Source organism: Bacillus rossius, assembly GCF_032445375.1.
Source record: "Bacillus rossius redtenbacheri isolate Brsri chromosome 4 unlocalized genomic scaffold, Brsri_v3 Brsri_v3_scf4_2, whole genome shotgun sequence".
NCBI lineage: Eukaryota > Metazoa > Arthropoda > Insecta > Phasmatodea > Bacillidae > Bacillus > Bacillus rossius.
The window spans coordinates 32,778,986-32,806,538 of NW_026962011.1; the positions used below are offsets into that span (position 1 = coordinate 32,778,986).

At 42.6% G+C, this 27,553-nt stretch overlaps 1 protein-coding gene across 1 annotated transcript; it reads left to right on the forward strand.

The window, feature by feature from the left end:
- Window positions 1–27,553, forward strand: LOC134541996 (chitin synthase chs-2-like). The gene is made up of 17 exons (XM_063385774.1): window positions 1–28; window positions 1,291–1,493; window positions 3,161–3,352; window positions 5,472–5,766; window positions 6,823–7,082; window positions 9,597–9,807; window positions 10,760–10,960; window positions 11,634–11,860; window positions 13,012–13,179; window positions 13,564–13,881; window positions 15,059–15,303; window positions 16,311–16,441; window positions 17,767–17,918; window positions 20,311–20,487; window positions 22,240–22,401; window positions 23,667–23,898; window positions 25,648–27,553. Exons 3-17 carry the CDS (start codon window positions 3,197–3,199, stop codon window positions 25,863–25,865), a joined length of 3,153 nt encoding a protein of 1,050 aa, XP_063241844.1. The 5' UTR covers window positions 1–28; window positions 1,291–1,493; window positions 3,161–3,196; the 3' UTR covers window positions 25,866–27,553.

The window sequence follows — 27,553 nt, forward strand, 5'->3', positions numbered from 1 at the left end:
CTGTCCGGGTACTTCTGCTACGTGTTCGGTGAGTTTCCGCTGACCTAGGCTGATGCCTCGTCGACGAAATGCTGTCCAGGTATTTCTTCTATGTGTTTGGTGAGTTTCCGCTGACCTAGGCTGATGCCTCGTCGACCAAATGTTGTCCGGGTGTTTCTGCTATGTGTTCGGTGAGTTCCCGCTGACCTAGGCTGGTTTCTCGTCGCGCACGTGATGTACGGGTACTTCTGCTGGAGATGTGTGAAATCTACCCTCGGTAACGAGCTCTCGGATACGGAATTAACTTATAAATATCAAAATAATGTCGAGCGTGATTATATATTGATTTTGTTTTTAACAACATTTCTACACGCGAACCACGCGTTAAGAGTCACTAGAATTCGCCACCGGAGCAGCTACGTCGACTATTGAATAATTTGATTAGCAGACCTACATTTGAAACTATATAATGAAATGGCTCCGATAAAATCGAAATATATTTTTAATAAATACTAAACCATGATTTGGGACCTGATTTTCTACAAGGAATTTTATTAAAATACTGCTCACCTTGTTAAAATTCATTTATAAAAAAAAACGTTTAAAGTTTTCCTTTGGCTTTGTGAACTTTGCTTCGCGCCATCTGCCACAGATGGCAGCACCGTGGTTACACATTTCCGTCGCATTCACGAAATCACGTGAAACTTTCAGAAACTTTATTGTTTGTAATTTTTAAAGAGCAATCTATGACGTAGAACGATTTTTACTATCATCGCCATCTATTGATCAAGTAAACATTTCTAATAACAATCTGTGTTAACTAACAAGAGTCGCCGAACTCACGACCTTATGTCTAAAAAGCCCATCCTATTACCCACTCGACCATCGCGCTCACCAATCAATCGTAAAGTAAAACAAATACCACATTCGTAAATACACTGCCGTGTGTCGAGAGGTTCTAAGGTCTAGCCTTGCTCGGAGCAGGGGCTTGGCAAGGGGGGGGGGGACGACAAGCGGGACTGGACCCCCCCCCCAGGGCTAAATATATTTTAATATTAAATTCATAAAATGAAAAAAAATATTTAGTATGATACTAAAATAAATTCAATGACACAATGTTGGAGTAAACTGACTTCATAAAACTGACTTTTATGAAGTTCCGCCTAGCTGGGGGGTATTCCATACCCCCCAGGCCCCCCGGAAAGGCCCTAGCCTTCTGCCTGACCCCCCCCCCTTCCCCCCAGAGCAAAATCCTGGGCACGCCACTGGCTCGGAGAGTGAGTGACCCAGGCGGATGTCTTGTTGCCGCAGCCAAGTTCGCGTGCAAGATCCGCATCCAGCCGGCGGGCCTGGCGCTCCCCGTGAACCTGGCGGTGCCGGTGGCGGTGTCCCTGCTGGTGGCGGCGTGCGGCCTCAGGAACACCGACCCCTGCGTCTTCCGCGGCCTCGCGCCCGGCTACCTGGCCTTCGCCGCGCCCGGCCTCTACGACCTGGAGGACTTCGTCGTCAACCAGGTCCGGGCCCGCGAGGGTCAGGCAGTCTTGTAGTCGGCGCCAGCTTTCTGACCTGCCGACACCAGCGCTTGCGTGTGTCAACAACACACACATAAAATTACTGTATTCAAAGTTGTGCTTCTACAAATAAGTTATAAGAGATGACAACTTCCAGTGAAATAGCAAAGGGATACTGCAGGGGCGCAACAACAGGGGGGGGGGGCAAGGGTATTTTGCCCCCCCTCCCTCTGAAACCTTGAAGTGGAGGCAAACGGGGGCAAAGAAAGTGCTGTGTAATAAATTTTTAGATAATAAAACTGCTTAAATAGCACCATTTTCCACCTTGAAATACAAATTTTCCCGGGGGAGGACCCCCGGTCCCCCGCTTCAATAGGGGGGATCGATGATTCTTTATAAAAAGGTATATTGCCCCCCCCCCCCTTTTTGGAAATTTAGTTGTTGCGCCCCTGGGATTCTGTGATTAGTAATCAGCCATGGCCTACAGTAAAAAAAAAATGGAACCATTCCATTATTTGCCTCCGGCGATTCCGGGAAACCATGGAAAATAAAAATTGTAATGGACATACGGGGATTCTTACCCAGATCATCTGGAGTGCGAATCTAGTGTCATGCCGCTGTGCCCTCTCGCTCGGGTGTTGTATTTTCAATGGACTAGTTACGAACCATCAAACACCTTCTGATTCACAACTCGGACATGCAAATTGCCATTAAGATTTCATAACCTAAAAAGCGTTCCATCTGTCTCCTTGTGACACAATATTTTGATAGCTATATTGGCAATAATTAAGTCGTTCAATGCTATGGCCACAAAATTATGTTTTATTCCATAGTGAATACTGGAGTGTATGCGCTCACGGGCTGCACATTAACTAATTTTGTGGGTCCAGCACTGACCTATAAGATACATACTTGTATCGTGGTGCATGCAGTTGACAAATTGTCAAGGCTACTTTGGATGTGTGAGGTTCCAGTATAAAATATTTATGAAAGTTCGTGAGTCGTATATTAAAATATGATCTGCGTATAATCGCTGATTTATGGCTCTTAACAGCTTATTATAACAGGATTTGTAGCAGGCCTCTATAGATGTAGAGGTTCCAGAGATCGTCTTAAGTCTTCATCTGCACTATTTCAGTATCATATTTAAGAACTTCTGCTAAGTAGGGAAGGAGAAAGTGGTTTACAGTTTACTGTTAAAGAATGAAAATTCACACTATTTGTCTACCAATTGCAGTTGGAAAGATATATATGTTATGTACGATTTGAAGTGATATGCCCCTTTCTTTTATTCCAAGGGAGGAATTTTATGAAATAGGTTGTTTTTTTTGTGGGGGGGGGGGGTATTTTAACTCCGTGGTCACATGTTAACATTCTTCTAGCTTGCTTATAATTCATGGCTGATTGGCTGATTACTGAGAAAGCAATGCATCTTTATTTAACTGAACATTTTCGGATTTTCGGTGTTTTATTTGATTTGGAAGAAAACTGTTACAAGAGTGATCCCTCCATTGCTGTCTCTTTGGGGAGGGTGAGTGTTATCCCCACTCTACCACAATCCTCTACACTTTCTTTCACTCCTACAACCTTGGGATTAAAGTTCTGTGCTTCAACTTGAGCTCTTGGACGAGGAAAGACCGGGGTTTGCACGGCATGTGGACTGCCCGCAGCACGCGTGGGTGTGGCTGCCGTGGCTGGTGTCCCAGATGTGGGTCACGGCGCATCTGTGGGACCCTCAGGCGGACGCGCTGGCCAGCACCGACAAGCTGTTCGTCACGCCGCTCTACAACTCGCTGCTCGTCGACCAGAGTGTGGCCATGAACCGCAAGCGCAACGACAAGGACGTGTCAGTCAGGAGGGAGGTGAGCATGGCCAGGCCCTCATCTCAGTCGACCACTAGGGACTTCGAGGGTCCAGTGACCTCTAGGGACTGGAAACATTCGAGGGTCCAGTGACCTTTAGAAACTGGAAACATTGGAGGGTCCAGTGACCTCTATAAACTGGAAACATTCGATGTCCAGAGACTGCTAGTGACTGGAAACATTCGAGGGTCCAGTGACCTCTAGGGACTGGGAACATTCGATGGTCCAGTGACCTTAAGGGACTGGAAACATTCGAGGGTCCAGTGACCTCTAGAAACTGGAAACATTCGAGGGTCCTGTGGCCGCTAGAATGTACTCCATAGTTCTCTACATACTCGGACAATTGTCTCCTGGTAATCGGGTGCTCACTTGATGTTCATCTTAACTGGTCAAAGGATGACCTCTTGTTTTTCAGGTCATCGCCATGGTAGTCTTGGCATGTGGGTTGAAGTGTTGTCATGGTGTTGTAGTTTCACTGTATGTTGCAGTTAACCATGTCATGGTGTCAATTAAGCATTTTTTATCACCTTGATAATGTTGACAATGAAATGTCAGTTACATCCAACACCATGAAGCAGCTTTAACATGAAAGCCAAAACTGTTACAAAATAAATTAGTTGCCAGTATGTCAAATCGACACTTCTCTTGTTGGGAGTTCTCAGTTATAGTCGATCACAAAACAGTATAACTGATAGAACCAGATATGTTACAATGATTATAATGTTATTTTTTTAACATATCTATTTACATGTATGATATTTCCAGTAGATGACTATATTTTTAATTCGCCACATATCTACTGGGTCTGTGCTAGTATTTAAGTAAATGTAGGTGAAGTTACATAATTTAATTGAAGTTATTTCGCATAACTGAGTGAAAATACAATAAAGTGATTCAAGGATGGATAGCTCCATTATCTTGGGAGAATACCTAGGAAAAACTCAGCCATATTGGGTGATAAAAGATTTCCATTAACTCTGAGTATATTGGGAGAATGAAGCTCAAGAAATGTTAAAACAGTATTTTTTAAACATTCAAGGGAGATTTATTTGCTGCTAAGCATGATTTTTTTTAATATTTGGAACATAGCAAGTCAAGGGAAACATTAATGAAGCTTTGCAAATCCACTGAATAATGCTTTCATATCTGCTGTGTTCTTAAGATTATTATTTAATAAGAGCTTACAATATATTTCAATTGCACATGACCTATACACATTAGAACTAATTTCCAATTGTATAACATATTATTTTCATCTTGGCAGCTTATAAGTTTAGTTTCTACTCAATAACCAGCTGAAGTTCGTCAAGGAGCTTATACATGGGCACAGGTACAAACAATAAGACTTTCAGATGATTTAACAGAGGTGAGAAATTTGTTGTTATAAAAAACTGAATACCTTGGGGAAATGCTATGTTTTAGCACATATATTGTTGAATGGATGCATATCCATATAGATAAAACCAATTGTCAACAGTTTGTTGACCTGCACCCTACTAATGTTTTGTGTGGGAGAAATGCATCCTGGAGTATTCTAATCCTCTACAAGTTGGCAAGAAAGGAGTTGCCTATCTTACGGCAGCAAGGCCCTCAGATATGTTGGTTTAACAGAATATCTTGACAATACTGCATTGCTGGTTTCTGCTTGTTGTCATAGGAAATGTTTGTTTTTGCCTGTTGACGGGAGCACGAGCCAGTTCCATAAACGTCACGACTCATAGAAAGCCTACTGAGCTCGTCCGTGCTGTCATCGTTGTGTCGTCCAGGTTATCCATATGTGCGTCGCTGTGTTGTCCAGCATTGTTGGTTTCTTTACCTACTGTTCGAGTTGCCACTGTCTGGACATCGTCCGTTCATTGTGTTCGTCTATGCGATCACTTTTTCCGGCTAAATTTATTTCATAGAAGTCTCTGTGTTTTATGAGCGAGTGAAATTTGGCATCAGCTGCTATTGACTTGTTCTATGTGAATTTGACGTATTAAATTTTGCTGTCCATTCCTGAGGTTTTTTTTTATGACTAACAGTCAAATATGTCAAACGCAATCGTGGCACTGCAAGCCACTTTGCAGTAGCATCGTGCGCTGTGTCCCTGGCGAGATGGTCATGCGCGTGCCCACAGGATCTGGGGGAGATCTCAAAGGAGAACGACATGCTGGACGACGACGAGATCATGGACGAGGAGCACGCCGTGAAGAGCAACGTGGAGTTCATGACGCAGACCCTGCAGAGCCCGCACGTCAAGCCCATGGACTACGTGACGCGCTTGTACGCGTGCGCCACCATGTGGCACGAGACCTACGACGAGATGACGTGCATGATCAAGTCCCTGCTGCGCCTGGACGTCGACCAGGCGATCCGCAAGTTCCTGCAGAAGGACCTGGACCTCGTCGACCCCAACTACTACGAGTTCGAGAGTGAGTCCTCTCCCCAACTCACTGAGTCTACTCAACTATCGCCTTGTTGCCTATTGTCACCAACCTTAACACACACTACCAGAGGGATTGCCTTGGGAGGAGGCTATTTATTGTATTCCCTTAATGATGGTAAATTTATATTTGTGGTTTATCTATGCTAGTAATAAGGGAGTTAGTCGTGTAGCAACTAAATATAATATAAGTATATCATTTATGTAAACAAAGAAAGCATGATAAAAATTGCATACAGTAATTAAAAACAAGCCATTCAGCTGAATCACTGGTCTTCTGCCAAACCCATATAGGTCCTAACCTCAGCCCGAACCCACCTGAACTCAAATCTAGAATAACACGTATGGGAAATTTAGTCAGTGATATAAGTGAGATGGTTTTTTCTCCTCTGTATATTGCCTGTTTTCCTTAGTGTTGTATTTCTTCACTGATTCATTACTTTCATGGGTGACAGGAACTACTTTTCAGTTTATCCATAGTGATAATAAGATTTAAAAATCAATATTAAAAATTAATTTATTTAATATTGAATGTTTTTATATACAGAACTTATAATTATGCTTTCCGCTTTAAAAGCGAGCGAATGCCAATTAATTTTATAATTCCAAGACCTAATACAAATGTACAATGAAAGGTTTATAAGCCAGTATTCTGCAGTTTGGCACATTGTTAAATACGGTACAAAACCAAGCCGCTGGAATACAAATTTTTTCCGGGTGGTTCCTAGTTTTTGGTCTTGGGTGCCCATTCACTTTAGTTTGCTTGAGGTTTATCGTTACTTTCGGTTTCCATTTAATCTCAGTGTTTCCTGTTTTCTAGCATGCTACATTTCACATTTCATGGGTATGTTATCCATTGTCTATTGCCATTTTTTTAAAATTCCTTTTACTGTATATTATTTTACTTTGGTTTTCTCTTTAAATTTAATTAGACTTTCGGTAATAAGTAAAAAAAATCGCTTTTTCGGCATGGCCGTTAACTCAGACATGTACTAATAAGCCGAGAGAGTCACAGTGATATGACATGGACTCGCGTGCCGCTCAGCCCACATTCTGTTCGACGACGCCTTCGAGACGAAGAAGGGCGACGACGCGGGGGAGCGCGTGGTCAACAAGTGGGTGAAGGAGTTCATGAAGTGCATGGAGGACACGGTGGAACGGTTTCACGGCGTGCGCCTGCAGCCGCCCACCACCATCCCCACGCCGTACGGCGGCCGCCTCGTCTGGACTCTGCCCGGCAGGAACAAGATAGTCGTGCACCTCAAGGACAAGAACAAGATCAGGACCAGGAAGCGCTGGAGTCAGGTCAGAGCCACGTCACCTGCTGTTGGTGGCGGGGATCTAGTATTGAAGGCCAAGTTTGTGGTGATTGTTGGGGATAAAGCGAACATTTTCAGGCTTGGCAGATCATTGACCAAGAGAACGGTTCCTTCTTCCGGTCAGTGATGGGAGATTAAAGAGTACATAACCTAGTATTGAAGCCTGGGTAGTGGAGATAGTTGGGTACATGGTGAACATTGTAAGGCTTGGCAGATCATTGACCAAGAGAACGGTTCCTTCTTCCGGTCAGTGATGGGAGATTAAAGAGTACATAACCTAGTATTGAAGCCTGGGTAGTGGAGATAGTTGGGTACATGGTGAACATTGTAAGGCTTGGCAGATCATTGACCAAGAGAACGGTTCCTCTTCCGGTCAGTGATGGGAGATGAAAGAGTACATAACCTAGTATTGAAGCCTGGGTAGTGGAGATAGTTGGGTACATGGTGAACATTGTAAGGCTTGGCAGATCATTGACCAAGAGAACGGTTCCTCTTCCGGTCAGTGATGGGAGATGAAAGAGTACAAAACCCAGTATTGAAGCCTAGGTAGTGGAGATAGTTGGGAACATGGTGAACATTGTCAGGCTTGGCAGATCACTGACCAACCAGACTGTTCCTACTTGCTGTTGGTGATGAGGGACAACCTATACTAGACCACGACCTAGTTTTGAAGCCAAGGTCAGTCGTGGTAGTTCGAGACATAGTGAACAGTGTCAGACTGTGCAGATCTTTGACTAACAACCTGTTCCTACTTACTGTTGGTGGCAGGAAATGAAATAGTACAAAACCTAGTATTGAAACCAGTTAGGTGGTGATATTTAGGGACATAGAGAACTTCGGCAAGCTTAACAAGTAATGACCAACAATACTGTTCCTACTTACTGTTGGTGATTGGGGATGGAACTTTACACACTCGGGTCAATGGTGATAGTTAGGGACAAAATTTACATTATCAGGCTTGGCAGATCACCAAGTAAGAATATTGTACCTAAGTTTGTTTTTGATTATGGGCATATGAGTTCGAAACCTGAGTCTAGGTCAGTGGTAATAGTCAGAGATAACAGAAAGAAAAATACATGGTTGGTAGTTGAACCGGGCGACTGTTGCATTTTCTTGTTGGTTGTTGGGGATAAAAAAGAGTGGCAATTGTTGGAGCATAGATCAGTGCCGTTGATGAGACAGAACATAACGGGCCAGGAGTGTTAGTTCGTTGAGCAAGTTGACAATCACTAAATAATTTAATTTTGTTGGTTTTTAAAATCCTAACCTCAAATTAAAGTACATAATTATTATTCAATTTTCCCTCGACCAGCCACAGTATATTGCTTCGAAACCTCGTCGAAGTCAAAATTCATGGCCTAAGTGAAGCCCAAGTGACATACTAAGTTATTTCCTACGGGCAGTTACATGCTAGACCTGTTCATTAAAGTTAGTCAGCAATGGTGTGAATATGGTAGGAATTATTTCGTTTATGCTTTGTCGTAGCATTAATTGTATAAATAATATAAACAGAATTACAAAAAAAAAAAAGGACAAACCGAAGATTGTGGGGTATAATTCCCCTTAAAAGTGGAGAATGAATAGCACATTAGTCAGATCGCAGATGAGTCAACAGGCTAGCTAACAAATAGTTTGAAAGTGCTGAGTTAATTTTAAAACTGAAGTAAAGAAATATTTTAAAAATTTTAATTTTTAAAAAATCTTACTTGCTTTATGTATAGTAAGTATTTGAAGAAACATGTTGATAAAACTAGAGCTAACATATACAAAAAACACATAATGAAATATATTGAAAATAAAAATATTTGCAGATTATAATTTATTTTCAACTAAGATTAAATATGGTCAAGGAACAGAGTGTTAAAAAATGTCACCAAATACGTTAAATTCCTAATAAGTAGAGGAACATGCTTGAATACAAGGGTATATGTAGAATTTTTAAAATATTTTGACACCTTTCTTTGTTCCAAGTTCGTAGAATTCAAATAAAAAAAATATGCTTTTGGAAAAGGTACACATCTTGCTTTCTTTGGATAGTGTTAAAAATAAGACATTACTTATTTTTAAGAAAGATTTGTTTGAGAAATTTAATTTTGTAATGAAACAAGTACTATTTTGTCAATCAATATTTGCCTTACAAGGAGATATCTACAACTAAAATCTACTTTAAGAAGAAAGGGGCACACACCTTTTTCCATTCTTCATCATGTTCACTTTTCAAATAAAAAGGTTAACAAATATCCAGTAGAAGACCCAGACCTTATATTGTGAGAATTATATAATTTGAAACACTATACTTTGAAAATTTTCATCCAACTAGCGAGTCTAGGGCTGTAGCTGTAACTCCTATGCCGAAAGAACATTGCAACCATAAATACTGTTCAGTGTCTTGCGCGCAGAGGCGAAGAGGCATGTGATAAACGAGGCATTGTCACCCACAGTGCTTGCATGTCCAGCCAGACGAATATAAATCCTGCTCATTATTGTTGGTGTGCAACAGGTGATGTACATGTACTATCTGCTGGGACACCGCATCATGGAGCTGCCCATACACATCGACCGCAAGGCGGTCATCGCGCAGAATACCTACATCCTGGCCATGGACGGAGACATCGACTTTCAGCCTCAGGCCGTGCACTTGCTCATAGACCTCATGAAGAAGAACGATACTCTGGGTTCGTCCTGTGGGCGTATACACCCCATCGGCGCAGGCAAGCCCGAGTCGTAGATTAATGTCCAGTGCGAACTGTACTGCATCGTGCTATAAGTGGACCCAGCTGATTCTGTGACCAATTGAAAACCCATTAATCATAATTAGGACCCCCTCCACCTCCACCTATTACTTGTAAATTAAAAATTCATTAAGTCCAATTAAGCGTGCACATGTCCCACTATCTCCCATTCCCGCACCTCATAAGCACTGATACCCAAGATAGACGCTATTGCATCTCATGTACATATTCGACGATGACCAAAACTTTGACTGGGACGTCGATACGTATAGATTATTTAACCTTCTCATCCTCAACTATGACCATAGTTATGTGGTTAGAACATCTGCCTCATGACAAAGAGATCATTCTGCTGTTATGGTTTGAATTACACTCGCCATAAACAATTTAGTGAAAATATGAAAATCAATAACGATCGCCGATGGTAGCACTCTTCAACAGCAGCTACTGGAACAAACTGTGACTTGACTACGTCAGTGCTGCCAGCGCTGACTGTTCGCGGACTCCAGAATTAACATGGATGATGCTATGCCCTCCAAACCATAATCATAAAAAGACAACATTCGTCCGAGTTGGTAAGCGATAGTGGGAGAGGAAGAGTTAGGGAAAAAAAAAGTCAATACTCTGTGGGTGGTGGGGGAGGGGGTGTTGGTGTCCTCCAGACACTCACAGTCTTAAAAAACAAAAAAAAACTTGTTAGTGCAGGTGGTGGTGAGTCACAGGGAGTGAGTAATTGGACACGTTCACGCATGCACACTTATTTAATTGGTTTTTAATTGACAAGTGACAGGTGGAGGTTGAGGGAGGTCAATAAATATGAATAATGGGTTTTTAATGGTCTCAGAACCAGCTCTGTCCCGCTGTTCATGCTGATAGCTGGTAACTGTGAATCAGCTTGCACTTGGCTCAAGGTCGACGACTGCTGTTGCAGGAGCGATGGCTTGGTACCAGAAGTTCGAGTATGCCATCGGTCACTGGTTGCAGAAGGCGACCGAGCACATGATCGGCTGCGTGCTGTGCAGCCCCGGGGCTTTCTCGCTGTTCAGGGCAAGGGCGCTGATGGACCAGGGCGTCATGAAGCGGTACACCTTCACGGCGACCGAGCCAAGGCACTACGTGCAGTTCGACCAAGGTGAGCACCACAAGACAGTAGCCAGCCATGTCAACTTGCTGGTCAAGCGTGTAACACATCAACTGGGAGTACAATGTAAATAATTTACAATGAAAAATTTAAATACAGAAATAATACGTTTCTAAATTTTCCCACCGTCTAGTATTTTATAATTGCCATAAAATAAAGAAAGATTCACTTAGTATTATTTATTGGTAGGGACTTTTTTATCATTAATAAACTTAACTGCTTTGATCCCATTGTAAACATAGTAAATATTGTGATCTTTGAGTACTAACTTCTTGAACATGTTTATGAAATATTGTAGGCACGAGTAGAAATGCTTCGTGAGCAATAATTCGTGATTTATGAAATGGTATTGTAAGAAAGGTACAAAAATAAACAAATTTCTTGAACCTGCACAACTTCGAACTTGTAACTGTCATAGAAAATATGTGGGCTTTATGTAATATAAATACTCAAATGGTCATCATACATCCTAGGACTGATGAATTTAGCTTTCGCGTGAATTATAGATTTCCTTAGTTTTGGGTTTGTTATCATTTCAAAACTTTTTTTGAAAATGTTTTAAAATGAGATATATCTTCGCTTGAGGTAAAAACTTACAAAAGTTCAATTTAAGTATATCACCAGAGTAAACTGCGGAACCCACCAACAGCTGCGCATGTTCCAGGCGAGGACCGGTGGCTGTGCACATTGCTGCTGCAGCAGGGATACCGCGTCGAGTACTCTGCCGCCAGCGACGCCTACACGCACTGCCCCGAGAGCTTCGACGAGTTCTACAACCAGCGGCGTCGCTGGGTGCCCTCCACCATGGCCAACATCTTCGACCTGCTGGCCAGCTACAAGCAGACCATCAAAATCAACGACAACATCTCCGCGCCCTACATCTTCTACCACGTAAGAGCTTTCCTCATCTGAATCGACTAAGGCCACGATTTGTTAACTGACACTTACAGAACAGTGGCACCAAAAAAACCAACACTTACTGCAGAAGACAGAAACACAGAAACACACACAACTATCATTTAGATGAATAAACATCTCCAAAAGTAACATATTCATAACGGTTTCCCAAAATAAGGAATCATAAAACTGAATGCCATGAGGGAGAAGAAAGAAGGAAAGGGTAGAGTGCTACATCTCTGGGTGAGTCTACCAAACTAAAATGTGCTTTGGGTACCAACTCGGTTCTCATAAGTAGGGTTCATATGACGGATTTTGGGACCGAACAACTATACATCACCACACTAGGACCCCCAGGGCCCTAGAGTGCAAATAGTGCATACAGGAAATAAACATCTAAGAAGTAAATGCATGGCGATAAATGTCCAATTGCACACTAAACATGCATGATGTATGACATTAAAAATGGTTTTCACAACTTTCTAGGATGGAACTTAACTGAAAACTTTAAATTATAATAACTAAACCCCAAAATTCTCACAGAATGTTAAATTCAAGATGGCACTTAAGTAAAGAGTAGTCGATAAAAAATACCCAGTGGTTTATTTATAGTTGTAGAATGTGTTAAAGCTGTAGTGTTTTTCTCATTCAAATCGACAGTAATTCAGAATGACCTTAATACTTCGCTTACAATGACTTGTAATTTTTGTGTTTTTAGTTGGCATGTAGTACTTATATATACAAAGTAATGCCAGTAGTAAATCCATTGGCAGATACTATTAATTCTAAGAATTAGTTGTGATGTATGTAAAATCAATTTTTTGAGTCTGGCCTTTAGCTAATATATTGGTTTATCTTTTCGATATCTTAGTTATTTTTACAATCATCATAATCATTATCAATATTTTGATCAATATTTTGATGTTCTTCATTATTAGAATAGTCATCAAAATCTAGTCGTGCCAAAGTCGATCTCATCATTGCATTATTATCACTATGAGCATTATCATAATTTCTGCCATTATCATCATTTCTGTATTTTTTATTCATATCACCATACCATTGTGGAAACGGTTAACTTCGTTTCATAATTACTATCTGCACAAAAAACTTCCCTTCTAATGGTGTGTATATATTCTTTCCAGGTCGTTATGATGGCTGGCTCGATACTTGGTCCAGGAACCATATTCCTTATGCTGGTTGGTGCATTTGTTTCGGCTTTCAAGATCGGAAACTTCGCGAGCATGCAGTACAACCTCCTGCCAGTCATTATATTCCTCTTCTGCTGTGGTGTTTTTAGCGCAAAAGTTCAGGTATCGCATCCCTTTAATATCTTGAGGTTTATCGCCAGTACTTGTTATTCTTAATTGGCCCAAGTTCGGAGAGATTTTGTGTTTTCTATGTTACTGGACAATTCGCATAAATTATGACTCTCTTAGGCCTGATTGTTCAAGCACACTGATATGGAAGGTACTGTACAAGCATATATTTTCCTGTTGATGAGGGCCGTGGTAGAGGGAAAAGTTATCTAGTCGATTACAAAGCTGTTGAAGTGTTTTTTTTTTTTTTTGTCTTTTAATGGTAAGAGGAGATGGTAAATAGCATTGTGTGTGGCCTACTGATGTGTAGGTATGGTGATTGGCGCAGGGACCCATCATTATACGATAAGTAAGTTGGACGGGCGTATATCCTTGCAGCTGTTCGTTGCGATGGTGATCAGCAGCCTGTACGGTCTGGTGATGATGGCCGTGGTGGTAGGAATCGCCATCCAGATCCAGCAGGATGGGTTGACGGCCCCGTCGTCCATCTTCTTCTTCATGTTCCTCGGCGAGCTGGTGATCGCCGCCTTGCTGCACCCCAAGGAGATCGGCTGTCTGCCCGCCATCCTCATCTACTACGTCACTGTGCCCAGCATGTACATGCTGCTCATCATATTCGCGCTCTTCAACATGAACAACATCACGTGGGGCACCAGGGACTCCCCGACCGCCGCCCAGCCCGGCAAGACCAAGAAGGTAAATCTGCAATCCCCTACTTTCAGAGATGGAGAAAATTTAGGTTTCTTTCATGAGAGGCCAAAATTCAAACACTTCAACGTCCATGCTGTTTGTGAAGTAATAACACAGATTATTTGGCGTCCTTAGAACATCACTGGACAAACTCACAATACATTATAGTAAAACATAAAAAGGGACCATTGCTGCAAATGTGTTAACTTTTGATTCCAGGTGGCACACCTAGAATCAGCAAAACCAACTTATTCAATAATATACTACCGTAACATAAAGTTAAGGTTTATTCCACCTCTTCTCGTGTAATTTTAGAAAATTCTATTCATCAGACTGAAATAAAAAATTGAATGCTAGTGTGAAGAAACACACAACATGAACTACTCGGTGAAGGTTGTATGTGTGTTATCAGTGTTGCAGAATCAATTTGGTGGATGGAATCCGACCGAGAATATTAGTGGTAAATTTTAATAATAATTTATGACCTGACATTTTTTTTCAACTAATATATTTTATCACTAACTAAATACATCTATTTGAAAAAGTTAGCTAAAATTGAACACAACTTGTCTCATTGTACATACAATCACCAAGGTCGAGCGAGACAGTGCAGTGGTTGAACACTAGACTCGCATTCCGAAGGTCCCGGGTGGTGCCAGGTTTTTATGTACCCTGAAATCACTAAGGCTTTGCCGTCTGTGTCTAGGAAAAAACCCAATAAAGTTAAATAAAGTCATGTTTAATTTCTTGAGATATATTACTCTGCCACGTGCAATCCTCAGCGAGTCTAGCGGGATGTGCGTGCTTGTGTGGCAGCAACTGGAGGAGGTATGACTGCCACGTACAATCCTCAGCGAGGCTAGCAAGGTGTACTTGCTTGTGTGGCAGCAACTGGAGGAGGTATGACTGCCATGTACAATCCTCAGCGGGGCTAGCAGGGTGAGCGTTCTCGTGTGGCAGCAACTGGTGGAGGTATGACTCTGCCACGTGCAATCCTCAGCGAGGCTAGCAGTGTGTAAGTGCTTGTGTGGCAGCAACTGGAGGAGGTATGACTCTGCCACATACAATCCTCAGCAAGGCTAGCAGGGTGTATGTGCTCGTGTGGCAGCAACTGGCAGGAGGTATGACTCTGTCACGTGCAATCCTCAGCGAGGCTAGCAGGGTGTACGTGATTGTGTGGCAGCAACTGGAGGAGGAGAAGAAGGCGCAGGAGGAGCTGATGAAGAACAAGAAGAAGAACCCCGTGCTGGGCTTCCTGCAGAGGGACGGACAGGACAGCGCCGAGGACGGCTCCATCGAGTTCTCTGTGGCGGGTCTGTTCCGGTGCATGTGCTGCACCCGGCCCAAGGCCGCCGACGACCAGCAACAGCTGCAGCGCATCGCCGAGTCCCTGGACGGCCTCGGCAAGAAGCTGGACTCCTTGGAGAGGTCGGTGCCGCAGCAGCTCCTAGACCAGGGAGATGACCAGAGAGAGAGAGAGAGAGGCAGTACAACATAAATTTCTTTAATAGGTTTACGACTTCAGTACCTACCTACAATCTTCCACACTGTTAAAAATTTTCACCTTTAATTCATGACAAACACTGGTTACAAATTATCCAGGGATCTTCGTAATTTTACAGCTTTCTTCGTAAATTTAGGTCACTGAGTTCACTTACTTTGAACATGAATCCAAAATAATATTCTTTGTATTAAATCAAAGCATTTTTTAAATAAAAAAACTGGTTAGGTCCACAGTAAGATCACTCTTGTTTACCACGTGTGTTTTGCCTTTGTTTAGAACAAAACGTAAAACTTGGAAGTCTAAATATGTAGTATTTTCTACGAAGGTTAAGTTATTTGAAATTGCGAAGAACTCTTCGTTTATTTGAATTAAATTATTCGTTGAAAAGTTCCTTGAATTCGCTGTAATTTCTAACAGTGCATGAAAAGTTGTATGGCACAACAGCCCATAAGATAACTGTCCATGCAGCAACAGTCTTTATGGGCAGCAAGCCAGATACGTATCCAGGGGGAGGTCCGTGGTGTGCGGACACCTTCCTTCCGGGATTTAAAAGAGAGAGAAAAAACACAAGCGAAGACAGGATAAGAAAATTATAGAAACCTAGCTACGTAGGGCTACATTAATTATTTTGGAAGGATTATTGTTACGGAATGAAAATGATTCGCGGATTCAATGACATTTATATACAGTGCAGCAGTATCATCCCTAAAACAAAAAAAAATTTCCAACACTCCACATAAACTTAAAATAAAAAAAATAACAAAGAAACAACTTGTACTTACTTCACTTAAATGTGAGTGAAACTGATAAAAGAAAATTTCGTAACTGAGGAAAACAGTTTCCGCACTCTTCCAATGGATCCAAGCTAGTACCTCATCATGAACCTTCAGCGCTACACTTCAGTGTGGATGACTGAGCTGTGACTGTCCAGGAGGATGAACCCAGCGCCCATCCCGCCCCGCCATCGCAACAGCATCAACATCAACGGCCAGATCCGGGAGCTGAACGACGACCCCGAGGACCACGAGGCATCCGACTCCGAGAGCTTCGACGGATTGAGCGGTGAGAGGAGGACTGAGTAGGGGGAGGAGGACTGAGTGGTGGGTGGAGGACTAGGCGGTGAGAGTAGGACTGAGTGGTGGGAGGAGGACTGAGTGGTGAGAGGACTGAGCGGTTAGAGGAGGACTGAGCGGTTAGAGGAGGACTGAGCGGTTAGAGGAGGACTGAGCTGTGAGAGGAGAACTGAGTAGGGGGAGGAGGACTGAGTAGGGGGAGGAGGACTGAGTAGGGGGAGGAGGACTGAGTGGTGAGAGGACTGAGTGGTTAGAAGACTGAGCGGTTAGAGGAGGACTGAGCTGTGAGAGGAGGACTGAGTAGGGGGAGGAGGACTGAGTGGTGGGAGGAGGACTGAGTGGTGGGAGGAGGACTGAGTGGTGAGAGGACTGAGCGCTTAGAGGACTGAGCTGTGAGAGGAGGACTGCGTAGGGGGAGGAGGACGTGGACACCACATGAGTCCACATGGCGGTAACACATTTTGATATTTCCAGGAAGTAATTGATGCATTCCGGGGAATTGGATTTATGTGCCAAAATAATACACTAGTGGGAAAATGAACAATATTGAGGGAAATGGGTTACAGTTATTAATAAACTATCTTGGCTTTTGAGGTTAAGCAAAATTGAAGTGATTGATTGTATCGACATTTAATCTTTGTTTTATCAGTCATATCCAAGGTTGAGAAGTCAACTGACAGCATGAATAAAAGGTTCTATTTATAATTGTAATAATTTTGAGGCGACTTATCACAAGAGGCATTATATAAAGAGCCTTACCTCCTTCCGATTCCCTGTTTATTTTTCAACCTTGAAGATGCCTGCTGAAATGTATAACAAAACGTCGGTGTGATCTACAACTTCGACGCGGCTCCTCATCGAAAGCCTGTAATCTACTTGATGGTTGTAATGGCAGAGTAATATACTGACTCACTTTTGAACTACAAGCAAACATCGGAGGGACTTACGTGGGAGTTCGATGTGTTAGCGATTTCTTATAAATCCCTTTTCATGAAAAATAATACATTTTTTCGGTACTTAGAACACTTTGTCTTGGAATGCTACAATTTTTTTTAGTTTCAGTATCACTACAAGGAAAATACTCTGACTATAACATGTACTAAGTGTGTTAAAGACCTCGAAGGCCGTCTCACAATCGTGTGGCGAAAACTGTGGATCTTTTTCCAACCCAGACACGTCTCGTTTACGAGCACCACCGAATCGGTACCTAGGTGGTTGATAGCCTATTAGGACCTTAGGGGTTCCATCTAGTTCAGCAAGCCTCTGAGCATAACCCAGAACAGTAAACATACTGTGTGCTTTTTCTGTTTTCAGCTGTCAAGAGAGAAGATCATATTAATCCATACTGGATCTCAGCTCTCGACGTGAAAGGAAATGTCCACTTTCTTAGCGACGTTGAGCAAATCTTCTGGAACGAGCTGATAGACAAATACTTATTCCCTCTGGACGAAAACAAAGAAGAAAAGGTAAAATTTCCCAAACACAAGAAAGTTGTCTTTTTACTTTTATTGTCTACAGTTCAAAATTCAAAATGCCATTGAGAACGTCATAAGTGTTCGCGTGGCAATGGTTGAGCGTTATATAAAATACAGTTTTGGAAAGGAGAAATATTAGGAGTTTCCGAAGTTAACCAACTATCGAAGAACCGGTATTCCTTGAACTCATAATGTCAGAGACAATGTCTTTGGCAGCCTCCAGTTCCTTACCTTGAACTCGCAAAATTCCAGGTTCAAATCCCGTACAGGCCATTTTCTAGACGTGATACCTTCTCGAATTGTTTGGCGTAGACCATAGATGAGTGGTGTTTATAGAACTGGCCAACTGCCTGGAGGTACGCGGGCATGCAGACCCATAGAGCCCAGGTCAATACAGCGACAGTTAAAGAACTGTTTCACTGTCTTCTAAAACTAGTATTGTTTGTGCGAATAAAAAAATAAATAATTATCGCTTTGACGCAACTAACTGACAATATTTGCCATTCCACATGTACTATAATTATATTTGAGTGAGTTTCCTGAGCATTAGCTCTAACTCTATAATTTTGTGTGATTACAAACTACAAAATCTTTAATTTACCCACGTTTGTCCTTTGGTTGTTTGAGAGGCTGCTATACCTAACAAGTCGGTAGAAATAATTAAATTATTGGTTTTAATTGTCATAAATTATTATATATTTGTTTATAAACTGATCTCTTTTAACATAATATGTTAAAAGATTATTATCTTATTTATTTGTTAGTAAATGAAGAGTGACACCCACTGAAATAATATTTTTTCCAATATAACGTTCTCTAAAGAATTCATAATTTAAGGCTTTGTTCCCAGCCGTTTCGGGTGGCTTGGAAAAGGAGGAAAGTAGTTGTTTATAGATTTGAAATAAGGAATGAGTACATTTATTGCAATGGAATGTGAAAGTACGTTGGAGAGGTACAGGCAAAGGCGCGAGCGAGCCGCGGAGACGCGCGCAGCGTGATTGTTGGTGGACGTCCCCAAGCGACGCCACGTCTCGTGGCGCAGTGTCGGGGAAGACAGCCAGACGGCGTGGTGTCACGACGGACAAGCTCACGGCGGAATGTCCAAGGCCCGTGACTTGCTCAGACGACCCTGGAAGGTGATGACGCGCACAAAGCCGTGGGGTGGCGGTACTGCCCTGTGGCGTGCTCTTGGACTCACTAAAAATCAACACCACTTTTAACGCATACATTTCCTCCTCGGTGTTAAAAAAAAAACCTACAACGCAAATTACAGTGAAGAGTCTTAAACTTTGCGTTCTGTAACCAGGAATTTTATTGTTCGGCACATTCTGTCATCCGGAATTTGATGTTTACGCATATTCTGTCAACAGGTACCTTCTTTAATTCGGCATTTAAGCGTTCAGTGCGTCCTACAAACCGGCAGTCAATAGTTCGTCACATTCTATAATGCGTCATTCTAAAGTTCTGCACAATCTGTAATCCGGTACTATATGGTACTATATAGCTTATTGTTATTTGACCAAAAAAGAGCCACACGCGTTGGGTATATTTTTTTGTATGTTTCTGCTGTCGACCTTGTCTGCCAGGTGGCAGCACTTTGCTACCGGCGTTTTTAGTTCGCTCAGAATTTATGGTAACTGTCGGTTTGCATTTCAGTACAGTGTTTTTCCTGTTTTCTAGCGGGTTACACTACACATTTCACATTCTTACAATTGGGTGTTCCCGTTAAAAACTACATTGACGTTTGATAACCCGGCCGTGATACCGTATTTCTTTGTTTGTGGCTTGAGGTCAAGTTCGTGAAAGTGAAGGGACCTGCGTTTCAGCGTGCTTTGCTGCAGCCATCTACAAGTACGACAAACAGCTCATCGCCCGTTTAAGTTATTTCCACTCTGTCCAACTCTTCTTCCGGAACCATCCTTCTGTTTCCTGTAATCAAACCTGCTTGTCAATAATGCATGAAATTTTGCATCCCGCATGTAAGTGCCCAGGGTTTTCCCTGTGTCTATGCAGGTTTTACCTGGACCCAACTTACCTAGTTTTTAATCTAGAATAGTCAGTGAGGGGAGTTAGTCATCGCTAAAACGTTGCCATGGCTGGCCAATCCCCTCCTAGCACATGATGCATGCTACCTCTCCTGCATGGTTCATAACCTGCATGCTTAGAGCGTATAGGCTTCGGCCTGAGACGTACTTAGTGTCTTCCCTACCCAGACCTCTCCCACACACTCATAGCTGTAAGTTAGGTTAGGAAAATAAAAAGACTGCTGCAACAAGGCATGCCTAAAACGTAGGGTTAAGAACGTGGCCTCAGTGCAGAATCCAAGACGTGGTTGCACCGATGTCTCGGATGGATCCGGTGTCAGCCGTGACTCTGCCCGCAGGCGAAGACGGAGAAGGCCCTGAAAGAGCTGCGCAACAAGTGCGTGTTCGCCTTCCTGATGCTCAACGCGCTGTTCGTGCTGGTGATATTCCTGCTGCAACTGAACCAGGACACCATCCACCTCCACTGGCCGCTCGGCGTCACCAACACCATCTCATTCAACAGCACCGCCAATGAGGTACCTCCCTCGCGGGATTGCCTACAATTCACACGGATGATAGCCCCACAACCACAACCCGAACACTTCCGAAGTTAACCGAAGTAAAATGTTAGGTTATGTTCGGTCAGAGGAATAAATAATTGTTCTTTATTTTTTTCCGGGAGGGTAGGTAAGGTTACCGTAGCTCAAATTATAAGTAGGTTAGGATAGGTTGGCAGTATTTAAGATACTATATAACCATACAATATATGAATTATTTTCACGAGCGGTTAGCAAACTTCGAAGAATTTCGGAACTGTTCGGGCGTTGCTCTCGTCCCTGTGAACTGTAGGTTTCTCTTCCTCGCACGTCTTCGCCAAAATACAGCCACGACAATCGTTCGTCATCAAGGACGTATGCAGGGGAGAGTTGTGGTAAAGGGGGTAGGACAAATCCCCTCCCACTAAAAAATATATCATTCCCACCAACAAATTGAAAGAATTCCCTTCCACGGCAATGAAATTCTGCATACGCTTTTGTTCTTCGTGTACTGGGGAGGGATAGCAACCGTGGGACGCCGTATTGGTTTCGATAGCCTTTATGCCATGGCAATCTTTCTTTATTGTTTGATGTTGAAAATTTGGTCTTCTTTAAGGCCGAGATCATACAGTGAAAGGTATTCTCAAAGACTATATGATAGTGTATATTTACTGTTTTATGAAATTTATAGTCATTCCCAAAAATGAATTAATACTATACACCAAACACTTCACAGGGGTATCTATTTGTGTCGGCCATCCACTATTAACATCAGGCTTTCCAATAAATTATATAATTGCTTAAACGAAGTCAAATTTTGAAAATTAATCGAAAGAAAATTGTTATGGCCCAAAAAATGTTTGAACTGCGATTGCTTCTTTCGGTTCCTATCCCTCCCCCTTTATTTTTATTTTATTTTATTTTTTTATTGCGGGACAGGCTTTCATTTTGGAAAGTTTAGTGCAGGAAAACTTTAATTTTGGGAGGTTTTGAGCGAGTTGGCTTTAAGCCATATCAGCAATATAAAAATGTAAAAAAACACAATTTTGGCATTCAAAAAACCATTTTACTTAAATTTTATAAAGTAATGTTAGCCTCACCTTACCTCCGTGGTCGTTATCACTAGCATTCATGTGGAAGTGGTCGTGGGGTCGATTCCAAACCAGCTTGTCTCCAGTCTATGAGCTGTGAGTCGGTACTCATGTGTTTCGAAGCACAGATTACACAGTCTTGGATGTCCCGTTGCCAAACAGGATGTATTTATTTATTTATTTCGCCATTAGACCATACAAGCGTCTACACACTATGGCATTGAACATTTCGCATGTCAATTTGTTTCAAATTACAAAAATGAATTTCACAATGTATATATATATATATATATATATATATATATATATATATACACACACACACACACCGGCACGCCCATAAATTTAAACAATTTTGCAGAAATGCTGATTATCATTTCGGCTACAGAAACATCGATGTATTGCATTACTAGCGTATTACCCATGTTCAGTAGTAATTTCCCAAAATTCTTCCCCGTCTTTCTGCTGTATGTTTTAGAATCTCGTTTGAATGGTGGAAAAGATGAGACCGGGCAATGTAAAACTCCTGTCCTACCAAGAAGCCTCCCCACTCGTCCTAAGAAAGAGGAGGTTACTGCCAGGAACATGGGATCCAGATGAACCTGGTGTCAGTTCAGGGAGCGTGCTCGGCCCGACGTGAGGCGAAGAGTGCTGTCCGCAGGTGCAGATAGTGAAGACCTACCTGACGCTGGAGCCCATTGGCATCCTGTTCGTGGCCTTCTTCGCCGTGGTGCTGGTGGTTCAGTTCGTGGGCATGCTCATGCACCGCTTCAGCACCTTGTCGCACCTGCTGGCCTCCACCAGGGTTTCCTGCGGCAGCAAGGTACCGCCTACTGAGCACATCAACTACTGGATAGTTTAATAATGTTCGCAGGCTTTCACGACCATTGTCTGAAGTAGCTTGGCTTCTGGGTTGCAGCCGTGTCCTTGGCGATTACTGGCCATTACTGAACTTCAAAATAAGACTCTTCGCTGGTAAAATTAAAGTTTACTATTGCCCTTAAATAATCTGTTGTTACGTGGTTACTGACGAAATAATGTCTGCAAATGACGGGAAACAATATTTCAGTCAACACCAATAAATGACCACCACGATAAATAAATTTTGTGAAGTCTTTATTGGCAAAAAAATTGATCTTCCCAAACTCGCAAGCGATACAACTACTATGAACAAATAATTTAATGCAGCATCGAACGGCCTGCCTGCTATTAGAACCTCCAGAAGTACGTATCATACCATGTGGTGCGTTCTTAAGGATAATAAAGTACTACCAGCTAATGCCAAATATCGTTGACAATACTGTTGGGTTTTGTCATCCTTTGTATGATTTTTTTACATCTTTTACAGTTTTGTGTGACTTTAACAAAAAATTATGTTCCAAAAATTTTCAAGAATAAATTGTACAATGCATTTTCGTGTGGGTCACATATTATTTGCAAGTAAAATTTTCTTGGCATCATTTAACATCTTTTAAACGTGGTTTCGTAACAAAATATTTTTTTTCGCTACTTCCTATAGAATCATGAAGTTCTAACCAAAATTAATTTCTGTACGTAAATAGTACATGAAGTTGTGGACTCTATAAAATAATATATTTATACCAAACAAAATATTTCATTGAAAGCACGGGTCTATGAGTGCTTCGTGTTTACATTACATGGTTCTTGTAGTGCTCTTGGCAAATCGTAAGACAATGTTGGGGTGCATGCGCAGAACACTAAAATCAGTTACCAGTTTACCAATCGTTGGCGTATGGTCTGCCTCGTCAGCACATGCCAGTCAAATCGTGTGTGTGACCTTTACGTTAAGAAAGTCCTTAAAACTTAAAAACCTCAATAAAAGTTAATTGTATTTGGAATAAAGCAACATGATCTTAAATCGGTTTTGGTTGGATTGTGACAAGTCCCCGGGATACTTTCCTCATACCCTCTCTTGCTAATGCCCCCTTCCTGGTGGAAACTTTGTCATAAATGATTCTGTATCGGAACATTTTAGACTTTAGAGTAAGCGAAATCGCACTAAGGTATACACGCTGTATTTGGGGTTCGCTATCAGTAACCATTGGCGACTATGGCGTTTGACTGCAGGATGCGCTGGACATGAACGAGGGGATCATCACCGAGGAGCTCGTCAACTTCACCAAGGAATTCAAGCTGGATGACGTCAACAACCCCAACGACGACAGGAAGAAGTCGACAGTGGAGAACGCGAGGAGGTCCACCATCCACAACCTCATTCCCAGGAACCAGCAAGAGATGATCGCAGAGACAATAGACGCGGGTCTCACGCATGCTTTGGACCACATAGAAAAGTTTGCAGGTATCGTGTTACTGGGTCTCCTGTTTGTTAGGTCATTTAACTACGCAGATAGACTTCGCATTGTTGTATATGCTTCAGCTGTGTGTTAAAACTTTGTAGCATTGCCTGTGCTTCGTGGTTGGTCGGGTTTATTTCAGGTGCATGTCTATTGTCAGCACAGCAATCTTAGATATGCAATGAGGAAACAAACACTTCCTGAATGGCCCGACCAAATAGGGCAATGGCTTCTCTTGCAGGCGGCCACCAATTACAGTAGAACATTTGCTAGTACGTGCACACGTGCCTTAATGTTGTCTAATGAGCAATCATATATTTTTCTCGAAAAATACATGCTCACTGGCTGCTGTTTGAATGAGATATCACTGGTGACATGTGCTGGACTGCTCACCTCGCTCTTTCTATTGTTGAGTGTGAAAATATATCTACTTAAACTGAAGAGATAGTAACAACTATGGTCACAGGGGACATGCTTTTTTTAAACTAAGATTTGTTAATCATCAATAGGCTACACAGTTTACATATTGGATGTGTTAACCCTTTCTTTTCAATGTAAAATTCTATAGACTTGTTCTGTCTGACTATTGTGTCATACATTATTTCAGTCCCGAAAAGATTTTCAATTTAAAATGTTTCAGAGATACGTTTATCTGGATTCAATAGTTATTAATAATTGGCCTAGTTCTTTAACCAACAAAAGAGTACATTCTCTTTTCTTTCCTCGGGTAACCAATAACAATCACCTTAAAATATATCTTGTTGGTTTATACATCTATTTTCATAAAAGTGTTATAGTTCAGTAATTTCTGCACTTGCTAACACAGTCCGGTCAACTGAGAGTTAGTGCTTCGTGGTTTCTTACGCAAACATCAGTCAACGACAAGAGACAATCTTCCGATGTGGACAAGTCTTCCTGAGTTGTTTAGCTGTATATCACTGGCTCTACTAATAGTGAATACATGGACAGCACTGGATAGTGATCCTTTTTGTGAACTGTACCAGCCATAAATGTCTTCCCTGAGCAATGTTCTTAAGACAGGAAGTAAGTGGCAGTCTAGAAATATTTTCGAAGAAACATTACTGCCTCATAATCTCCAAACTGTCTGTTCAATGGACACAGATAACAAAGCACACAGTTAATTGATGGTAAGATTGAAGCAAGTTGTTAATCACGAAAAGTAGTTTTGCTACCAGATTAACGGTGTGACTTCAAGAAACTTAGTGTGAAATGTGAAAACTAAGTATCATACTTAAACAATAGAATGGCTGAGGAAGCATTGTTTGTTGAAATAGTGCCAACCTGATGTCAAATGATTGTTTTAGTCAAATATGTTGTTTTTAAATCTAAATTTTTAGAACATATAAATTATTTAATTAGTTTTAGTTTCTGTTTCACACGCCATATAAGTTATTTCATGTTCTTGTCATTACTGTTAATCAAAGGCTTTTCCTGTAAATTTATTCCAATAGCTCTCTGGCATTTTTTTCCTCTTATTATCTCACCAGATATTTATTTCCGAACTGTAAAAGGTCACGATCATATGTGTGATAATATTTAGTAAATATTTGTTTGAAAAAATATAAGCAGCATAAATAACAAGAAAGCTATCGCAAGTAAATTTAAATTTGCAAGCAAGGTCATTGAACAATAGAAACGACAAGAAAGGCATGGTAAAGAGGTGTTCGGCTGGTTATACACTGACCCAACAAGCACTTGGCTGTCGGGGTTCACCGTGGGTTGTCGTTTCGCAGAAAAGCGCAAGTTCACGGCGAGGCGAGACACGCTGAGCAAGCTGGCTGCCCGGAGGTCGACCGTGACTACCCGCAGGCAGTCCCAGATGGCGGCGATGCGCGCCTCGCAGATGTCCGTGGCCTCGCAGCTGCGCGCCTCGCAGGTGTCCGCGAAGCCGGGCCGGCAGGTGGGCTTCGTGAACCGCGCCTTCGACCCCGACCCGCGGGATCTGGTGTAGCGCCTCCAGGGGTGGTTGCCTCAGTGGCGTCCGTGCGACTGCCCCCGTTGGCTGCTCAGACCTAGCCCGACCACCAAGTCGCAGAAGACCTGCCACGTCCAGAGACCACGCCACCTGCAAGAAATACAACCTCAAGCCAGACTTCTTCAACCGCGACCAGCGGGATCTGGTGTAGCGCCTCCAGGGGTGGTTGCCGCGGTAGTGTCCGTGCGACTGCCCCATTGGCTGCTCAGACCTAGCCCGACCACCAAGTCGCAGAAGACCTGCCACGTCCAGAGACCACGCCACCTGCAAGAAATACAACCTCAAGCCAGACTTCTTCAACCGCGACCAGCGGGATCTGGTGTAGCGCCTCCAGGGGTGGTTGCCGCGGTAGTGTCCGTGCGACTGCCCCATTGGCTGCTCAGACCTAGCCCGACCACCAAGTCGCAGAAGACCTGCCACGTCCAGAGACCACGCCACCTGCAAGAAATACAACCTCAAGCCAGACTTCTTCAACCGCGACCAGCGGGATCTGGTGTAGCGCCTCCAGGGGTGGTTGCCGCGGTGGCGTCCGTGCGACTGCCCCATTGGCTGCTCAGTCCTAGCTCGACCGCCAAGTTGCAGAAGACCTGCCACGTTCAGATACCACGCCACCTGCAAGAAATGCAACCTCAAGCTAGACTTCTTCAACCCCGACCAGCGGGATCTGGTGTAGCGCCTCCAGGGGTGGTTGCCGCGGTATTGTCCGTGCGACTGCCCCATTGGCTGCTCAGTCCTAGCTCGACCACCAAGTTGCAGAAGACCTGCCACGTCCAGAGACCACGCCACCTGCAAGAAATGCAACCTCAAACAACCTCAACTTCTTCGAGAGCGGCCACTTCCGGATGAAGTCATCACCTCAGCCCCGACTGGGCTCTCGGAACTCGCACAGTACTTGCAGGTTTTTTTAAGAGACCGGGACACCTCTCCCGTTCACTTGGCGACAGGGTTAGCTTCAATAGTTACTACGTTTTCTCTTGGTCAATTTACCAATTTCTTGTTCATCAGATGTGTGTAGGTTGACCATCAGACAGAGACAACCCCTTGTAAGAAACAATCACATGCAAACCAGTGAAAATTCTAAAATACCAGCCATCAAACAGATTATATCTACCGATGAACCCTCAATAATTCCTATTCTATGGACATACAGCATTGCTGATTTTTACCGTATGTCATGGAGAAACCACTATAATGTGATTTTACGTTCTTGTGGTTTCTCTATGACAAACGGTGAAAACCAGCAATAGTGTGTGTCCATAAAAATCAAGAATATCGAGCAGATTTTTCCAGTAGCTATCAATAAACGAGTGTGGATTGAGTGCCTTGTGCGGTGTATCCGGCCTGAGTCCGGCAAGAAGGCAGTTGTAGCGTGGCGGAGCTTTGGTTCTGTGTTGAGCAGCGATCTGGGCTCAAACACTCGATACTTCCGCGACTTGGACGTGATGTCTGGAACTCTGAGTTGTCGGTGCTACGAAGCAGTGTCAGTGACAGAAGACATTCAAGCTAAATAAACACAAGTGTTTGGGTTGATTTTGCTGTTAAAGTAATGATTTCCTATTAATTATAGAATATTGTACAAATTTTCCATTTTTTTCCGCCAAAGTTTGTACTTCCTTTAATTTTTCTTTGAAATAGGGCCTGTTATGTAAAAGTATGAACCTCCT

Bases quoted from the DNA above. Each gene is read 5' to 3' on its own strand.
- LOC134541996 (XM_063385774.1), top strand. From the start codon at position 3,197: ATGTGGGTCACGGCGCATCTGTGGGACCCTCAGGCGGACGCGCTGGCC. The intron at 3,353-5,471 runs GTGAGCATGGCC...GCGTGCCCACAG, and splicing joins ACGTGTCAGTCAGGAGGGAG to GATCTGGGGGAGATCTCAAA. The intron at 5,767-6,822 runs GTGAGTCCTCTC...CGTGCCGCTCAG, and splicing joins CAACTACTACGAGTTCGAGA to CCCACATTCTGTTCGACGAC.